This window comes from Meleagris gallopavo, chromosome 1 (assembly GCF_000146605.3).
Source record: "Meleagris gallopavo isolate NT-WF06-2002-E0010 breed Aviagen turkey brand Nicholas breeding stock chromosome 1, Turkey_5.1, whole genome shotgun sequence".
Taxonomy (NCBI): Eukaryota; Metazoa; Chordata; class Aves; order Galliformes; family Phasianidae; genus Meleagris; species Meleagris gallopavo.
Genome location: NC_015011.2, coordinates 163,203,557 through 163,218,790, shown reverse-complemented (window position 1 = coordinate 163,218,790; position 15,234 = coordinate 163,203,557). Strand labels below are relative to the sequence as shown.

The 15,234-nt window shown below is 40.5% G+C and overlaps 2 protein-coding genes across 2 annotated transcripts in view; one reads left to right on the top strand and one right to left on the bottom strand.

Moving 5' to 3' along the window:
- GTF2F2 (general transcription factor IIF subunit 2) overlaps positions 1 to 2,954 on the bottom strand; it is a 53,087-nt gene extending 50,133 nt beyond the window's left edge. Inside the window, exon 1 of the mRNA XM_010728830.3 lies at positions 2,906 to 2,954. Within this exon, the coding sequence (XP_010727132.1) occupies positions 2,906 to 2,939 (34 nt within the window). The 5' untranslated portion in view covers positions 2,940 to 2,954. The remainder of the gene's footprint in view (positions 1 to 2,905) is intronic.
- A 5,588-nt stretch (positions 2,955 to 8,542) lies between these two features.
- KCTD4 (potassium channel tetramerization domain containing 4) lies at positions 8,543 to 9,909 on the top strand. The gene has a single exon (XM_010728829.3). It carries the CDS (start codon positions 8,624 to 8,626, stop codon positions 9,395 to 9,397), a length of 774 nt encoding a protein of 257 aa, XP_010727131.1. The 5' UTR covers positions 8,543 to 8,623; the 3' UTR covers positions 9,398 to 9,909.
- Positions 9,910 to 15,234: the final 5,325 nt, after the last annotated feature.

Genomic DNA, 15,234 nt, shown 5'->3' with positions numbered 1-15,234 from the left:
TTGGTGCGGGGTACTACACCGTCACTGTCAGTTCCAGCTGACAACACCACTGATGAGAACAGAAACACTCAGAAAACCAACATCTAGTAACACAAGGCAATTTATGAGATGCCTGAGATTTCTACCAATGCCTTATCAACTTAAAAACTATTACACCTGGAAATCCCTAAATAATGCAGACAGCAATTGCTTCAACAACACATATCTAGAAAATAATTTAATTTAAAAATTCCTGTTTTGATTTAAAAATTCATTAAATCATTTAAAAGGAAAAGGATACGCCACTTTTGCAAGTAATTTTGAACAAAATTTGATGAACGAGAAGCTGGACATGAGCCAGCAGTGTGTACTTGCAGCCAGGAAGGCCAACTACATCCTGGGCTCCGTAAGAAAAGGGATGGCCAGCAGGGAGAGGGAGGTGATTGTCCCCCTCTACTCGGCTCTTGTGAGGCCCCATCTGCAGCACTGCGTCCAGACCTGGGGCCCCCAGTACAGGAAGGGCGTGGAGCTCTTGGAACGAGTCAAGAGGAGGGCCACTAAGATGATCAGAGGGCTGGAGCACCTCTCCTATGAGGAAAGGCTGAGGGAACTGGGCTTGTTTAGCTTGGAGAAGAGAAGGCTCCAGGGAGACCTCATTGTGGCCTTCCAGGACTTGAAGGGAGCATATAAACAGGAGGGGGAATGGCTGTTTATGACAGTGGATAGTAATAGGACAAGGGGGAATGGCTTTAAACTGAGACCGGGGCTTTAGGTCAGGTATTAGGAGGGAGTTTTTCACACAGAGGGTGGTGACACACTGGGACAGGTTGCCCAAGGAGGTTGTGGATGCCCCATCCCTGGAGGCATTCAAGGCCAGGCTGGATGTGGCTCTGGGCAGCCTGGTCTGGTAGTTGGTGACCCTGCACATAGCAGGGGGGTTGAAACTAGATGATCATTGTGGTCCTTTTCAACCCAGGCCGTTCTGTGATTCTATGAAAATAAAGCATCATTTTTATGAAAGCATTTCTGTTTTTACTGATCCTTAAGGTTTTGATGAGAAGAAAAAACTTGGCCAATTTGCCTGACTGCCTGAGCATCACAGACAATTAAATGTTATCCTCTTTCTTCTGTGCAGAATCTAACAACTTGTGTATGACTAAAGTGCTACTAATATTGGTGCTTAATTTCCAATATGAATTTGTCTCCAGCTTCTGGCACTTGGTTCTTATTATGTCTTTCTATATTATGATAAAGAGCCTTTTAGTACCTGGTATTTTCTCTCTGTGAAAGCACTTTTACACAGCAATCAAGTCACTTCTCAATCATCTTTTCAATAAATGAAGCTAGCTAAAGTTCATGCATTATCTCACCGTAAGGCACTTTAATAAAAACCACACCTCAATAAAGTCGTGTGGCTCTTACCTGCACTAACTCAACCCTTCAATGATATTTTAACAATACGGAGACCAGAAAAGAGACGTAATACTTCTGTATCAGTCTTACCAAAACCATATAAGGAAATAAAATAACAGCTACAGGAGATGAGCTTGAAATTTATCTTGCCTCACTTTAGCCATCTCAAGGTTATTCTGCACACTCCAAATTCAACACACGGAGGGAGACTTTCAGAAGACAATTGGCCCCATCTCTTTTAGGATTCAGTGAACTGCTCTGTGTTGGTGGTTCCCCCCAAGATCGATTGTTCGGGGACTTGATGGAGGTGATTGCTTATTATAGCACCACTGCATCTATTCTGAGTCTTCCAAAGCCTCACGTTTTATCTCTGTGCTCTGCATTCCCCGTTCTTAGGGAATACATATATGTAATTGCTTCTGTCTTGGTTAAAATGCATTTTCTTTAAAAAGATTCTGTGAATTAAGTGATCCAGGTCACAGTATGACAGTCCTGTCACAGTTATTCACTGCCTGACCAGCACTGGTGTCAATCATGACACATCCTATAAGCAGTGACTCTCACTTGCTGCCATCTCTCTTGCTAATCCTGGAGAAAGCCCTTCAAACTACAGCCCAAGTGACTTCTTACTGATAATTACTTTCTGGTAACTGTCAGCTAGTTTTTAATCTTATTTCATGCTTGCAAATTTTTTTTTTTAGACAAAAATCAGAATGTCGCAAGATTCTAAATTGTGTGCAATATGAGATATTAAGCAGGCTGCAAACACGTTGTCACTTTATCAAGCACATTTGCAATCCCCCAAATAACAAATTAGGTTTGTTCGACTAGAAAACCTTTACATAAAGCCACATTTGCTAGTAGCCATCACATTTCTGTTCACTTCTGCCCATGGAACTCTGTGACCATTTTTCCATTAGTTTGTATGGCACAAAGTTACTCATCTGAACCCCCCAACCCAGCTGTCTGAACACTGACACTGCACTATCGATCTCTGCACAAAACCCTTATTGAATTTTGAAACTGATCTTCTGTTTTAAGAATCAGTATCAGTGAATTTAAAAAGTTCCCCATACCAACGAGTTAGGAAATAAAGAAAGTTGCTGGAACCTACCAGTTAAGTATGATTATCTTTAGTAGTATCTCTTGATATAGTTCTTCAGTAATATCTCCTTTTAATTACCAGTGACCTGGACTTGGTTTTTAATGATCCCAAGGGTGGGATTCCCAGTACCAGGCTGACAGCAGTGTCTGAGAAGACCTTACAGCTAACCCAGCCTGGTGTCAAATTCCATTTGCTACCCAAAGCTGAGGTTTGTGTCCCATTTTCCCTGGACTCTCCTGGGATTTTAAGTCATCCAGAGAGGCCATTAGAATAAATCCGCAGAGATGCGTGCAAACTTCCAAATGCAAGAATGCAGCAGGGAAACAGTTCTTACTCTCTTCACAGCCTAATTAGCCTTAAATCACCAAACAATCCTTGCTATCTTCAGAAACCTGAACCACTTCTCACCTGTTGCAGGGCCAGAGCTGCAATGAAAAGACATCCAAAGTGTCGTGTCTGCCTTTACACTTCCATAATACAGTCACATCAACCTAGAACCCAAAGGAGGAATAAGGCATGAAAGCAGAAATTCCCCATTAAAAAAACCTACTTAAAATAAACCAGCCAGTACAACAAGAATGAGCCAATACCTGGAAGATCAGCTAAGACCAGTGATTAGATGGGAAAAAAGACGTCTCCCCAGGTGTCTGACACCATCAGTGACCACAAACAGGGTCAGCACAGCACAAGGTAGGCTGCTCGACACGATCCCTATGTGCAGCATCAGCCACCAGATGCACTCACGCCTCTACTGAGCATCCCTATGCTAACCCATAAAGAAATTTCAGCTGCTGACTCCTTCAAAGAAATGACAGGGAGATGTCGGTTCCAGCTTCAAATTCTGCTGATGATCACCACCAAAATGCAATTAAAGTGCTTAAGGCAGTCTTAGTAAACAGGCGCTGGGGAAATTTACTGGAACTGTGCAGAAGATGTTTTGATAGGTTTTTTTTTTTTTTTTGAGAGAGAGAGAAGGAGACAAGGAGCCACAGAGAAAGACAGGCTGGCCTGGAGATTTTAATGTGTTCATTTCCTAGTCTGACTGCACTGCATCTAGCTCTAAGTTCCAGCACCTAGACCTTGTTAGACCTGTGACTGCTAAGTTGAAGAGCTGCGTATAAAAATTTCCTGCCCACCCAGGCAATTATGTATTTTCCACCTCCATTAAGCTTAACAGGCCATGTTTTCTCAAATCTTCTAGTAGGCTTATTTTTCAGTTTCTTAACTGGTCTGAGAAAGTTGAGCTCATTCATATCTCTTTCTTAATGATGCATGGAATAGGAACCAGAGCTTGCTGTGCACTGCCCACAGTGATGACCTCATTTCAGTTGTTCATGATGCATTCAGTACACACAGGACAATACCACAGTCCTTCTCCTTCCACAAACACATGGGCCACAAGCCCTGACTACACTGTATTTCTTCTCAGAAAGGGCCGTAAGGCACTGGAACAGGATGCTAAGAAGCACGTAGATGTGGCAGTTAAGAGACATGGATTTGGGGCATGGTGGTGATGGGTTGACAATTGGACTACATGCTCTTAGAGGTATTTTCCACCTTTAATGATTCTATGATTCCTAAGCATATAAACTTTATATTTAGCCATATTAAAATACTGTCTTAACCAAGTATCCAAATGATTCTCCATCAGAAATCACAGAATCACAGAAACACCAAGGTTGGAAAAGACCTACAGGATCACCCAGTCCAACCATCCACCTATAACCAATAGTTCTCACTAAACCATGTCCCTCAACACAAAATACAAATGTTCCTTGAACACCTCCAGGGTCGGTGACTCCACCACCTCCCTGGGCAGCCCATTCCATTGCCTGACCACTCTTTCAGAGAAGCAGTATTTCCTAACGTCCAGCCTAAATCTCCCCTGGAACAGCTTGAAGCCATTCCCTCTGGTCCTATCACCAGTTACATGAGAGAAGAGGCCGACCCCCACCTCACTACAACCTCCCTTCAGGTAGTTACAGAGAGCAATAAGGTCTCCCCTGAGCCTCCTCATTCTCCAAATGTGTCTCCTTGACTACTACACTTTCAGTCCGTATCATCTCCAGACTTCAGCAGTAACTATCTCCTTGATCACTGCTCGAGGACCAAGAACCAAATCACATCAATGTATAGGTGATAATCCTCTGCTTAATATTTACCAGTTTGAAACCTGGCAGACAATTTTTGTAGTTTACATAGTTTTACATTCTATATAATTTTTGCATTTTGACAAGCAGTATCTACTTAAAAGGTGAAAAGAAAAAGCATCATCTCCTTTGCTGAACAAATTATAACCAAAAACAGGAAAAAACTTCTGGCACAGTCTATTTTGCCTACACTCACATAGATTAGCATTATATCTTTCTCCCTTAATTTTGAACTGATTGATTTCCAAGTCAGATGTTTATTGTTTTTCATGCAGTCGCTTTTTGTTTGGGTCATACAACTTATCTTTTAATGCTGGCATAGCATTTGTTTCTTCAGTCTTGCAGTGCTCAAAAGTTATTGAAAAATATCAACAGTAACTGTTGGTAAAATTTCATAGACAAAACTCTTGAATGTTCAGACTTTCTTATTTGAAGTTCTTCACTTTTAATTAGTGTGTAGAGCTTGTCTTCAATAGCCATTAATCAACATCTTGCAAATATTTACTGGGATGAGAATGGCTATGCTACTATTACTGTGAGACAGTAACCACTGAATGGTTTAATTGTCCCAACAACCTGGCCAGCTTTCTGTGTTATAACATTAAATGCTTAATACATTTCCTCAATAACCCAAGCAGATTTTATTAGTGTGGCTTCCTAACACGTTTCAAAAATTCTCCACCTCTTTTAGCTGTAGATTTCCCGTTATCATTTTGTACTGAAATAAAATTAGCTGCTTTCTGTAACCCAAGACAATTTCATTGATAACAGAATCTGAGTCAAGCTGATGCTGTTCAGATGCATAAGATGAAGCCTTGGTAAAGCACTGGTTTCTCAGTGGTGTGCTCCAGCACCAGATCCTCAGCTCTGAGGCATGCTCAAGCTCCACCAAATATTGCTTCCTGATCAGCAATCAGGAAAAAAAGACGGAGGCTGAAGAAGAGGAAGGTTTTTTCCACAAAGAAGCACAACAGTCAGAATGAGGGATAGCTCCCTAGTTCCATTATCCTCAGCTCTGCTTCCCTTGTAGCTGATGGATTCCAGAACTGCATTTTTACCATCTCTAGGACAGTGTCTGAGAAGAAACTAGATAGTTGTAGGGTGACAGTGCTACCCAAATGGTCAGTTCCAGTGACCAAGTGACACACTAGCAGCCTGGAAAGCGATGGTTACTTCAGGACTTCCAGCTACCAACATCAGCAAGCACAATTCAGTTGCACAGAGCACAAACAGAGGCAGTTCACCTGTGGCATGGAATAGCATTCAGCACCAAGTTGTTCAGTCCAAGTGGGAAGCAGAAAGGATTGAGACACGCTGAGTGCAGTTCCCTCCACTCCCAGTACACCACACAGACTCTGAGAGCAGAAAACTGGGCAAAGTCTGTAGATTTGCATACAATTAGCCTACCTTTACCAAAATGGACTTCAGGGCAATCTTCTAGAGAAAGGGAAAAGGGAATCTCGTTCTTCTGGAGTACATTAAGCTATGTGAAGCCACTGAAATATCTTCTACTTCACTAAACCTACAGGCACTGCAATAGTACATGCATCATCGAGTGTATGCAAAGAATGGGGGCTCTTTGGAAAAGACATCTTACAGTAGATCACAGGAAGTGGAAAGTTGTCACAGCGATGTGCCAGCCTCAAATTCTGTATTACAGACAACTGTCAGCTGCAGTGAAGTAAAGCTGCATGGGTCTGTCACGAGTAAAATTTTACATCAACTCTAAATGTTTCAAGCCTCAAAGGTTTAAATGCATATATTCATGATCTTCACAGTCCATTTGCCATATCAAACAGATTTTGAATATTTTATCATATGAACCACTAGAATGATTTAGTGTGATCTTTCAAAGAATATGTACTTGTTCATGAAAGCGGAAAATTTCAACTGTAAGTATCAAAATATCCAGAAGATTACGAACGTGGAAAATCGAAAGAGCAGATACTGTTCTGTAACTGCTGCCTCTTAAAATGTAGAAAGTTCAGCTCTCCTATCCTTTACAAACCTCAGCTTCTTTGAAATCCCTGCTTAATTCTGCCAGGACGTTACTTGTTCAGCTTCAAAGTGTTTCAACAACGCAACCACGCAAGACAAAAGCACTGCAGAAATCATTTTCTTAGGAGCCACTAACACTATATTTAACACTAAAGTTATATATGATACAAGCACATTAGCTGAATTTTCCATCACTGGATAATAAATTAAATTTGAACGGAAGTCTCTTGCAATGACAAAAAAAAAAAATTAAATCAAACTGTTCCAGCCTTTCATTTTCTTGATTATTCACTCAATAATTGAGAATGGAATTGATTTGGGAAAAAAAGTTTAAATGTTTAAAGATCAGAAAGTGGTTGAAATCTCTGACTGAAGCAATGCTAAACACTTCAATGGTCTCAAAGAGTTAACATTAAAACCATGACTAATTCCTGATAAAAAAAATCTAATGAATAATATCTGTTTAATATACCACACTCAACAGCAGAAAAAAATAGAGTATCAGTGGTAGGGATACCCTGGCAAGGCTGAATAGCAAATTTTAAAAGTGCATTTATTTCTACTAGGTTTAATTACCAATTAATAAAATATTATAGTGATGATTCCACAGTTTCAATAAACAGCCTTAGAGACAGTGAGAACAGTATGAGTAACATCTTTAGAAACAGAGCAGAAAAATTCACAAAAGGATCATCTGACTTTCTGTCGTTTATTGGAGCCAAGCATGAGGCATTCACCTGTAGAAGTGAAAAACTCATCTGGACAAAGATGGGCTCTGCTCCCCCAGGCCAGCCCAACATAGTGCTCACAGTGCTCACAGTGCTTGCTCACTGCTCATGCTGCCCTGGATGCACACGGTGCCTCCCACCCGCCCGTTCCCCCCCTGGCCCCAGGAAATGTGCACAAAGATGTGTGCTGAGCCTTCCCCTCCCTGCTTAAAGAGGAAACCTTTCCTAAAAGGAGCCCAAAAGCCAACCTCAGTGCAGCTTCACAGAGAGAAGACAGCCATTTGATTGTAGCATGCTCTGCCGCTGCTCCCCCCATACACAAGTGTTGCTAAGCTGTAATGTTATGTGATGTTCAGCACGCTGTCTGTGAGCACACTAACCCTTTGTTTCACGGGGCAGCCGTTGTTGCTATTGAAAAAGAAGGAATTTATGCTACTTAGAAACTTAAGAAACACCACGAATGTGAACAGCAAACCGCTCTCCTTTCCAAAACAGTTTTTAACTATGGCACAGATAAAGCCAAACCTCTTTAGGCTGCAGTGCTTGTATTGGTGAGGATGCTTCCATCAGCTGAAAATGGAAGCTTTCATCACAAACTAAAACTCACCAGACCGACAAGTCTTCAGCATCACTTCCAAAGTAATAGTATGCAAACATCTCAATGCCACACACACGTCTTATATGTGAGGAATAACCATAACTGATAACTCTTTGTGTACCACTAGGGATGCCTTCACTTTCAGCGCTGCCCTGCTATACGATCAGGTACCACAGATAATACAAGGGAAATGTGAAAAAAAGCTCTGTGCAAACTGAGATCCTTGCACCGTAAATGAAGAGGAGTGTTTAACTCCAGAAGCATTACACACAATTTGGCCAGCTGATACTACAAACACATTGCAAAGCATTAAAAACAAGGTGCCCTTTAGAACAGCATTACTCATTTCTGTGCGGAACTCTCAAAACTCTGTAAACTTCCTAGGTGTAAGGACAGAAAGAGAAGTGGTTTTTATCCCCTCCTTCCCTCACACAGTTAAATGCAAATTCCCTCTACAGTCATATTCCTACCATCTCCCTGCATACACAGCTGATACGCCACCTACTGCAAAACCCAGCTGACAGCCCGAGCAATGCTAGCAGCATTTCCATTCCAACATCGTGCCTGAGCTGAAGAAAGGTGCTCTTAAATAAAAATTTCTCTCTTTTCAAGCTGACAAGAACAAAGCAAGATCGCTGTGCTCGCTTCGATAATGGAGAGAAAATCAAACAGAAGAGCAAAGGAATCTGAAGAAAACCACAGCAACTTCGAGGGCTCTGAGCAAGACAAGGACTATAAAACCTCTCTGATTACTCTGAATGTTGGTGGCTATCTGTACATCACACAAAAACAAACACTAACCAAGTACCCAGATTCTTTCCTCGAAGGCATCATCAACGGAAAAATAATGTGCCCGTTTGATGCAGATGGACATTACTTCATAGACAGAGATGGACTCCTATTCAGACACATTCTGAACTTCCTACGAAATGGAGAACTTCTTCTACCGGAAGGGTTTCGAGAAAATCAACTTCTGGCACACGAAGCAGATTTCTTTCAGCTGAAGGTCTTATCGGATGCAGTGAAATCGAGGTGGGAGAAGGAGCAGCTCGCATCTCGAGAGACCACTTTCCTGGAAATAACTGACAGCCACGACCGCTCGCAGGGGCTCCGGATCTTTTGTAACGCTCCTGATTTCATAGCAAAAATAAAATCCCGAATCGTACTGGTGTCTAAAAGCAGGCTGGATGGATTTCCAGAGGAGTTTTCAGTCTCTTCGAATATAATTCAATTCAAATACTTCATAAAGTCTGAAAATGGTACACGACTTGTGCTGAAGGAGGACAACACCTTCGTCTGCACCCTGGAAACTCTTAAGTTTGAGGCAATTATGATGGCTTTAAAATGCGGATTCAGACTGCTGACCAGCCTGGATTGTTCCAAAGGATCTATTGTTCACAGCGATGCACTTCATTTTATCAAGTAATTACAAAGGCAGAGGAAACAAGCATGCAGTCGGCAGACCTCCTTTAACGGCAGCGTCCTGACATCACAGATCTCGTATCTAACCAGCCCTGTACCGCACAGCTCGGCTGCTAATCACTTAATGTGAGCTAATGGTATGTAAATCTCGTAACGACATCCATCTCCGGCTTATTCGAGCTGAATGAAATTTTTATTAAATTCAGGCATCAAATTTATCTGCTAACCACTGTAAACAGAGACCGAATGCTTTCTGGTATTTGTACTATGTTTTTTTTCATGCTGGCTTTCAACCGGGAAGTCTCGCTGAATTTCTGTGTACTTGTATGACTAACATGCATACACCTAACTGCTCTGCCAAGCAGCACCGAGACTATTCTCATACAACAGGCAGGCTCACAGTATGTTCTGCTCCTCATGAATTCAGTATGGATTTTAACTGGAATAAATGTTTTTAAATGTTCCTTAGTGTTGATGCTAATTTGTTGTTATGCTGAATTTGCAAAAAAAAAAAAACAAAAAAACAACCAACGTGGTACTGAAAGAGGGTTTTAAAATTAATGTGCTTGATTCTAAAGTTAAACAACTCTGATTTTCAACTCTCTTAAAAAGAAATTTACAGCTGTGCTACTACATTAATAGCAACTGCTAAGAACATGTCAGCCAACCAATAATGCTTTGGGGTCAGTTTCTATGATGGGAAATGAGTTGACTCTGCAGAGAATGTTACATTTTTCTGCGTATATCTATTTATCAGATGGCTAATAAAAATGTTTGGCATAAAATTTCACGTAGCAGGTTTCCAACAATTTCTTGTAACAGGTTTCCAACCTCCTACAATTTTCCAGTCACTATTTTCCACTAATCACCGGTGATCATAAAGACAGGCAATTAGCAGAGCCCTTGCTCTGCACAACAGCTTACCAAAAGCAGGTAGTAGTATTAGTTTTGAATAGATCACCTGTAGCATTTAGGAATCATCAGTATAAGCGATGGAATAAATACCTTCTTTCTCCTCATCTGTACAGTTTATTATATCTTCCCATTTGTATTTTAAACAGAGCTTACAAAGCAGTCACTCCACAAAAGCCAAATGAAAAATCATCACATAACGCAAATGGAAGCTGCTCAAACTCTGAGTTTAAGCTTTGATCGTCAGTGAACTCTACCACCACAAACAGCTCAAATGAACCCAAAAGTCAAGTGAAATCCCATTAAAGAAAGCAAACCCAGTTAAGTGGTTTCTTAGCTTTCCCAGAACATCTAGTCTGTACAGAAAAAAGAAAGCAAACATTAAGAATGTACAAAGAAAATGCAGTACAATCCATGCTAAAGTGACAACTGAGGAGAACAGACAATATCTGACGAGAACAGCCTTCTTTTGGATTTTAGAGGGAATAAATCCATCTTCAGTAACAGTGACCAGGAATACAATGGCATACAACAACTCCCTCCTTACCCTCCAATGTCAAACTCTGTTTATATGTTCATTATAACATACAACAGCTGCTGGTATCAGAGTCCCCACAGACGAACTCACAGAGGGAGACCAGACAGAAGTGACTGAACAATAAACTACTATGATTTTATCTAGTGGGAAAATCCACTATCTCCAGAATACCTCTTTAGAACAAACCCTCGGGCTAGAAACTACAAACTTTTCTGTCCTCCCTGTGTTAAAAACGTAATGATTAAAAAAGATGTGGCTTTAAGTGGAACTTTCCCAAACTGTTTGAAATTTGCATCGCTGTAAATTTCAGGCATGCAGGTTATGTGTCCCAGAACTGACCCACGTTTGTCCAAATGCATTAACCATCCACAAAAATATACAGTAAAATGTAATTTCTTACATACGCACCACTTTTACACTTTCAGGCCATTTCAGCCAGAATGCTATCACTGTGTACGTGTCTGACTCCCTCCTTCACCACCACAATTGTCAGAAATCCTCACTAATCACTAATCTTATACTTTAAACTATCTCCAGAACTTCAGTGGAAAGTAAATGCAATAGCTCACCTGAAACACATTCAAATTCCTGCTGATTGCTAGGACAAGTACTAGAAATACCCTCACATAGAACGACTGTATGAAAAGTCATTTGTAGACACACTTCTTCACGTGAGCAAAAAAATAAAAGCGCTGAGACAATCTAACCAAGCTCCTTCAATAATCTACAGGTTTGAAAGGCTGCTCTCAGCGCTGTCAAATACATAGCCTGTATAAGCACAAGGTCTGGAGAAATTTGCTCCTCAGATGTCTCATCACCCATTTTTCACTTAAGTGCTTTTGGTTGTAACATTCAGTTAGAATTAATCTTTGGTTGGGATTTAAAATGCTGTTTCAGTTGAGAAGAAGAAAAGAAATAAATTAATTTTGATTCCAAATAATTCATAAAAATCTGCTTTGGTTGCTTGCCTTTCATTTGGGCTCTTTGGAATTGTTAGCACTGAAAGCATCAGAAAGAAGCACCAGTCGCCCACCTCAGTAGAACTTCACTCATGACGAAGAAGCAGAGTTCGATGGCTCTGCATTTACTATGGAAAGTACTTTTGTAATGTAAGCTATTTACAAGTTGGTAATCATAGGAAACGTTCAAACCGCTTGAAATACCTTCTAAGAATATTTTGCAACTATTCTTAAGAGTCTTACTGGAAAGTTTTTATTTGCCAGGCATTTGGTTCGGAGTACCTACATCTTTCTAACAAAACAAAAAAAGCTCTTAAACTATTTTTTGTTATTATTTTTGAAGTGAAAAATTACATAACTATGCGTACCTCTGATCAAATGCACCCACTCAGCTGTTGGAATCACAGAGCAGAAACAGAAGGAAGATGGGGATAACAAAATCATTGTCTTCCAGCTTCACACTGAACAAATCCACAAATACATCGAATTATACAGTTACCATTGTACTGTATGTTTCCTTTTTACTCCATAAATAAATTTAATAAAATGCAAATACACTTTGCATATGTTCACTCAGGTGGGTGCTTGTGTTCCTATGGCTGTGTCAGAAGAGACAGTGAGTTTTTCTTTTCCTACCTTGCCTTTGCAATTGGAAATTGTATACTTAAGGATACTACAACAAAAATAAATCACAAAATCAAGTGCTTAGGTCAGAAGTACTAACAGCTATTTTAACAGTACTGCTTTGAATATAATTTACATACAAGTACTTCTATTCCTCTTTCACTAAGAATTACTTATCAGTACTAAAACCTACAAGAATCACAAAAGAAATGCGTGGATTTGCAATTCAAAGGTAGGAGTAAAAAGTAACTTCCTCTTCCCCTAGGGGGCACTTTGCCTGCTCTTGCTCTATGTCGACTCCACTTGCCTCTGTCTATTTTTTGGGCAAGAGAAAGGGCCATCCAGCAAACAATTCAGTAGCGAAGGAGGGAGCTGAAGGCAGGACTGACCAACACGCATTGCAGAAAGAATATTCTGGCCCCTGTAAACTCCCTGAATGACTGCTCATTAAGTATATACATATATTGATCAAATCACCCATTGTACTGCTTCCTCCTGCACTTGCATATGCCTATTTTCCATCAGTTAAGGAGAAAGCAATGGCAGTTTTATCACACTTGGCACTATGCTGTTATAGTTATCACCGATTCGGTTTATTTCTATACAGGACAGAACCTAAGAGTGGCTGTATTACATCAGACTAAGGTCTGTCTTTCCCAGTATCCCACAGTGACTGTGAACTCTATTTCCATCCCTCAGTCCTTCCTATCTTTTGGCAGGATCGCCATTACTGATCCTCTGACCTGTACATCCTTCCCTACCTCGTTTTCCCCCCCGTATCACACAGCTAATTTTCATTTTTCTCTTATGCCACTCATCCCTTTCATTAGAGGGGCTGTGGGGCTTTGTTAGGGGTGAGCATCAGCCTGACTGTAAGAAGAGAAATCAGTAAAGAATATAGGAAAGAATATAGGAAGCAGACAAACATGTATGATGCTCCCCTGAAGTATTCCCTCAGACTCCAATCACTTACTACAAATGATCTCTAGAGCCAAAGGTGGCTTCGAGAGGTGGCCTCGATGCTAGAAAATAGGGCTCTGCATCAACGTCAAATTATAGTTCTCATCTCAGTCATTACTGCCTACCCACTGATCAGTGTTCAGCATCCTAATTGCACTACTGACATTTTCACATACTTACGTCATATTTTTAACTGTACCTTTGCATTCGTACTTACTATGACTGTATAAGTGACAATTGGCTACTTCTTTTCTAAGGCAGTTAATACTTATTTAGACCTTAAAGGGAAAAACATTACATCATTTGCAGCAATCAGTGACACTGTAATTTTCACTTCCTTCTTACAAGCATTGCAAGGCTGCCATTCAATGAGATGGGAAGGTCTGAAGAAACATAAGCTCTCTAGCTCTCTCCCTATTAGCATACAGGCAGAATAAGGGCATGCAATGAATATAACAATTTAACAATGGAAGTGTCTCATTCATTACTTTATTTGGGTAGAAAGGTCACGTTGCCCTAATTCTGTCAACTAATGAATCAGGATGAGTGATGGGGGCACGAGTCAACTTGGGTCTACGACAAAACAAATACTATTTTCTTAGACTAGAATTAATTCATCTTTGCTAGATACCTATTATCCAACCTCAACCTTGTCTCCTGTCTTAACATGTGTCAGAAATTCTTAGACTGACAGGAAAATGACTACTAGTTAACAAAATACAAGCATTTTCACATGAACTGTGCACAGGTCTGCATATTTTATTCAGTTGAAACGAAGCCATCATTAAAGTACACAAATTTAAGGTCAGAAAATATGATGGTTTCCAATTAATTTTGAAATTGATGTTCTGAAAGTGCTATGCAAGAGTATATCACACAGAGCACTTTCTCAAAACACTGCCTTCATAAATCATCATTCAAAGTAAAATGCCAGAAAATAAGAAACGCTGCAAGAACTCAAGACCGTAGGAGGGAGATGTACGATGGCACCAGAGCAAGCATTCTGAAAGAAATTGCATAATATTCTGCAGAACCAGACAGTTGATTTCTCTTCCTAAAAATGTGTGTAGTAGGAGTGCCACAGCTAAAGCAACAGTCTCCAAAAAAACTGTTTCTATCTGCACTGGTAACAGCTTAACATCATTGCTATTATCATATAGCACCACATTTGTTCATTTTAAGCTTCTGAAAAGAATACTGCCCTGCTGCTTCAGAAAGAAAAATGTTCAAGAAACTGGTACAAGAATTATACCCGTAAACATCAGCTACTCATTTAAAACATTATTACATGATGGCGTGCAAGCTCAACACAGTTAAGGTTTGAAAAGCAAGTAATTAGAAGATGATTTTAAAAACCAAGTCTTTCTAAAGGTCTGTAAAGTTCTGGTAATGCTAAAAATAAGCACGGTATTGCCTTGGTGACTGGTGTTAAATAATTTGGGGAGACATTACATAGGTTAGTGGAAATGAGACCAACTACACCAAGGAGAAGAGTGGTGAGATTTTAAAACCCAAAGCTGCTTCCTGGAGAAAACTCCAGCTCCAGGAAAATAGGGATCCAAGGGGCTTGCTAGAACTTGTAGTGCCAGACTGTCCAAGCAGAGAGGAGGGGGTGGTGCAGCGAGCCAGCTCACAATCCCTGAGCACCAAGGATGAGCAGAGCAAAAGGACTCTGTGAGAGGTGACTGTAACCTTGGGGCCTTGGGTTGATGATGAGGCACAGCTGCGCAGTGTAACAGTGAGATTGGACAACACAAGTTTATGGTCTAATTATCTCCAAAGTACTGCTACCACAACCAACTTTTGGTTTTTGATAAGTCATGTTTCAGAAAGATTTTTTTTTTTTTT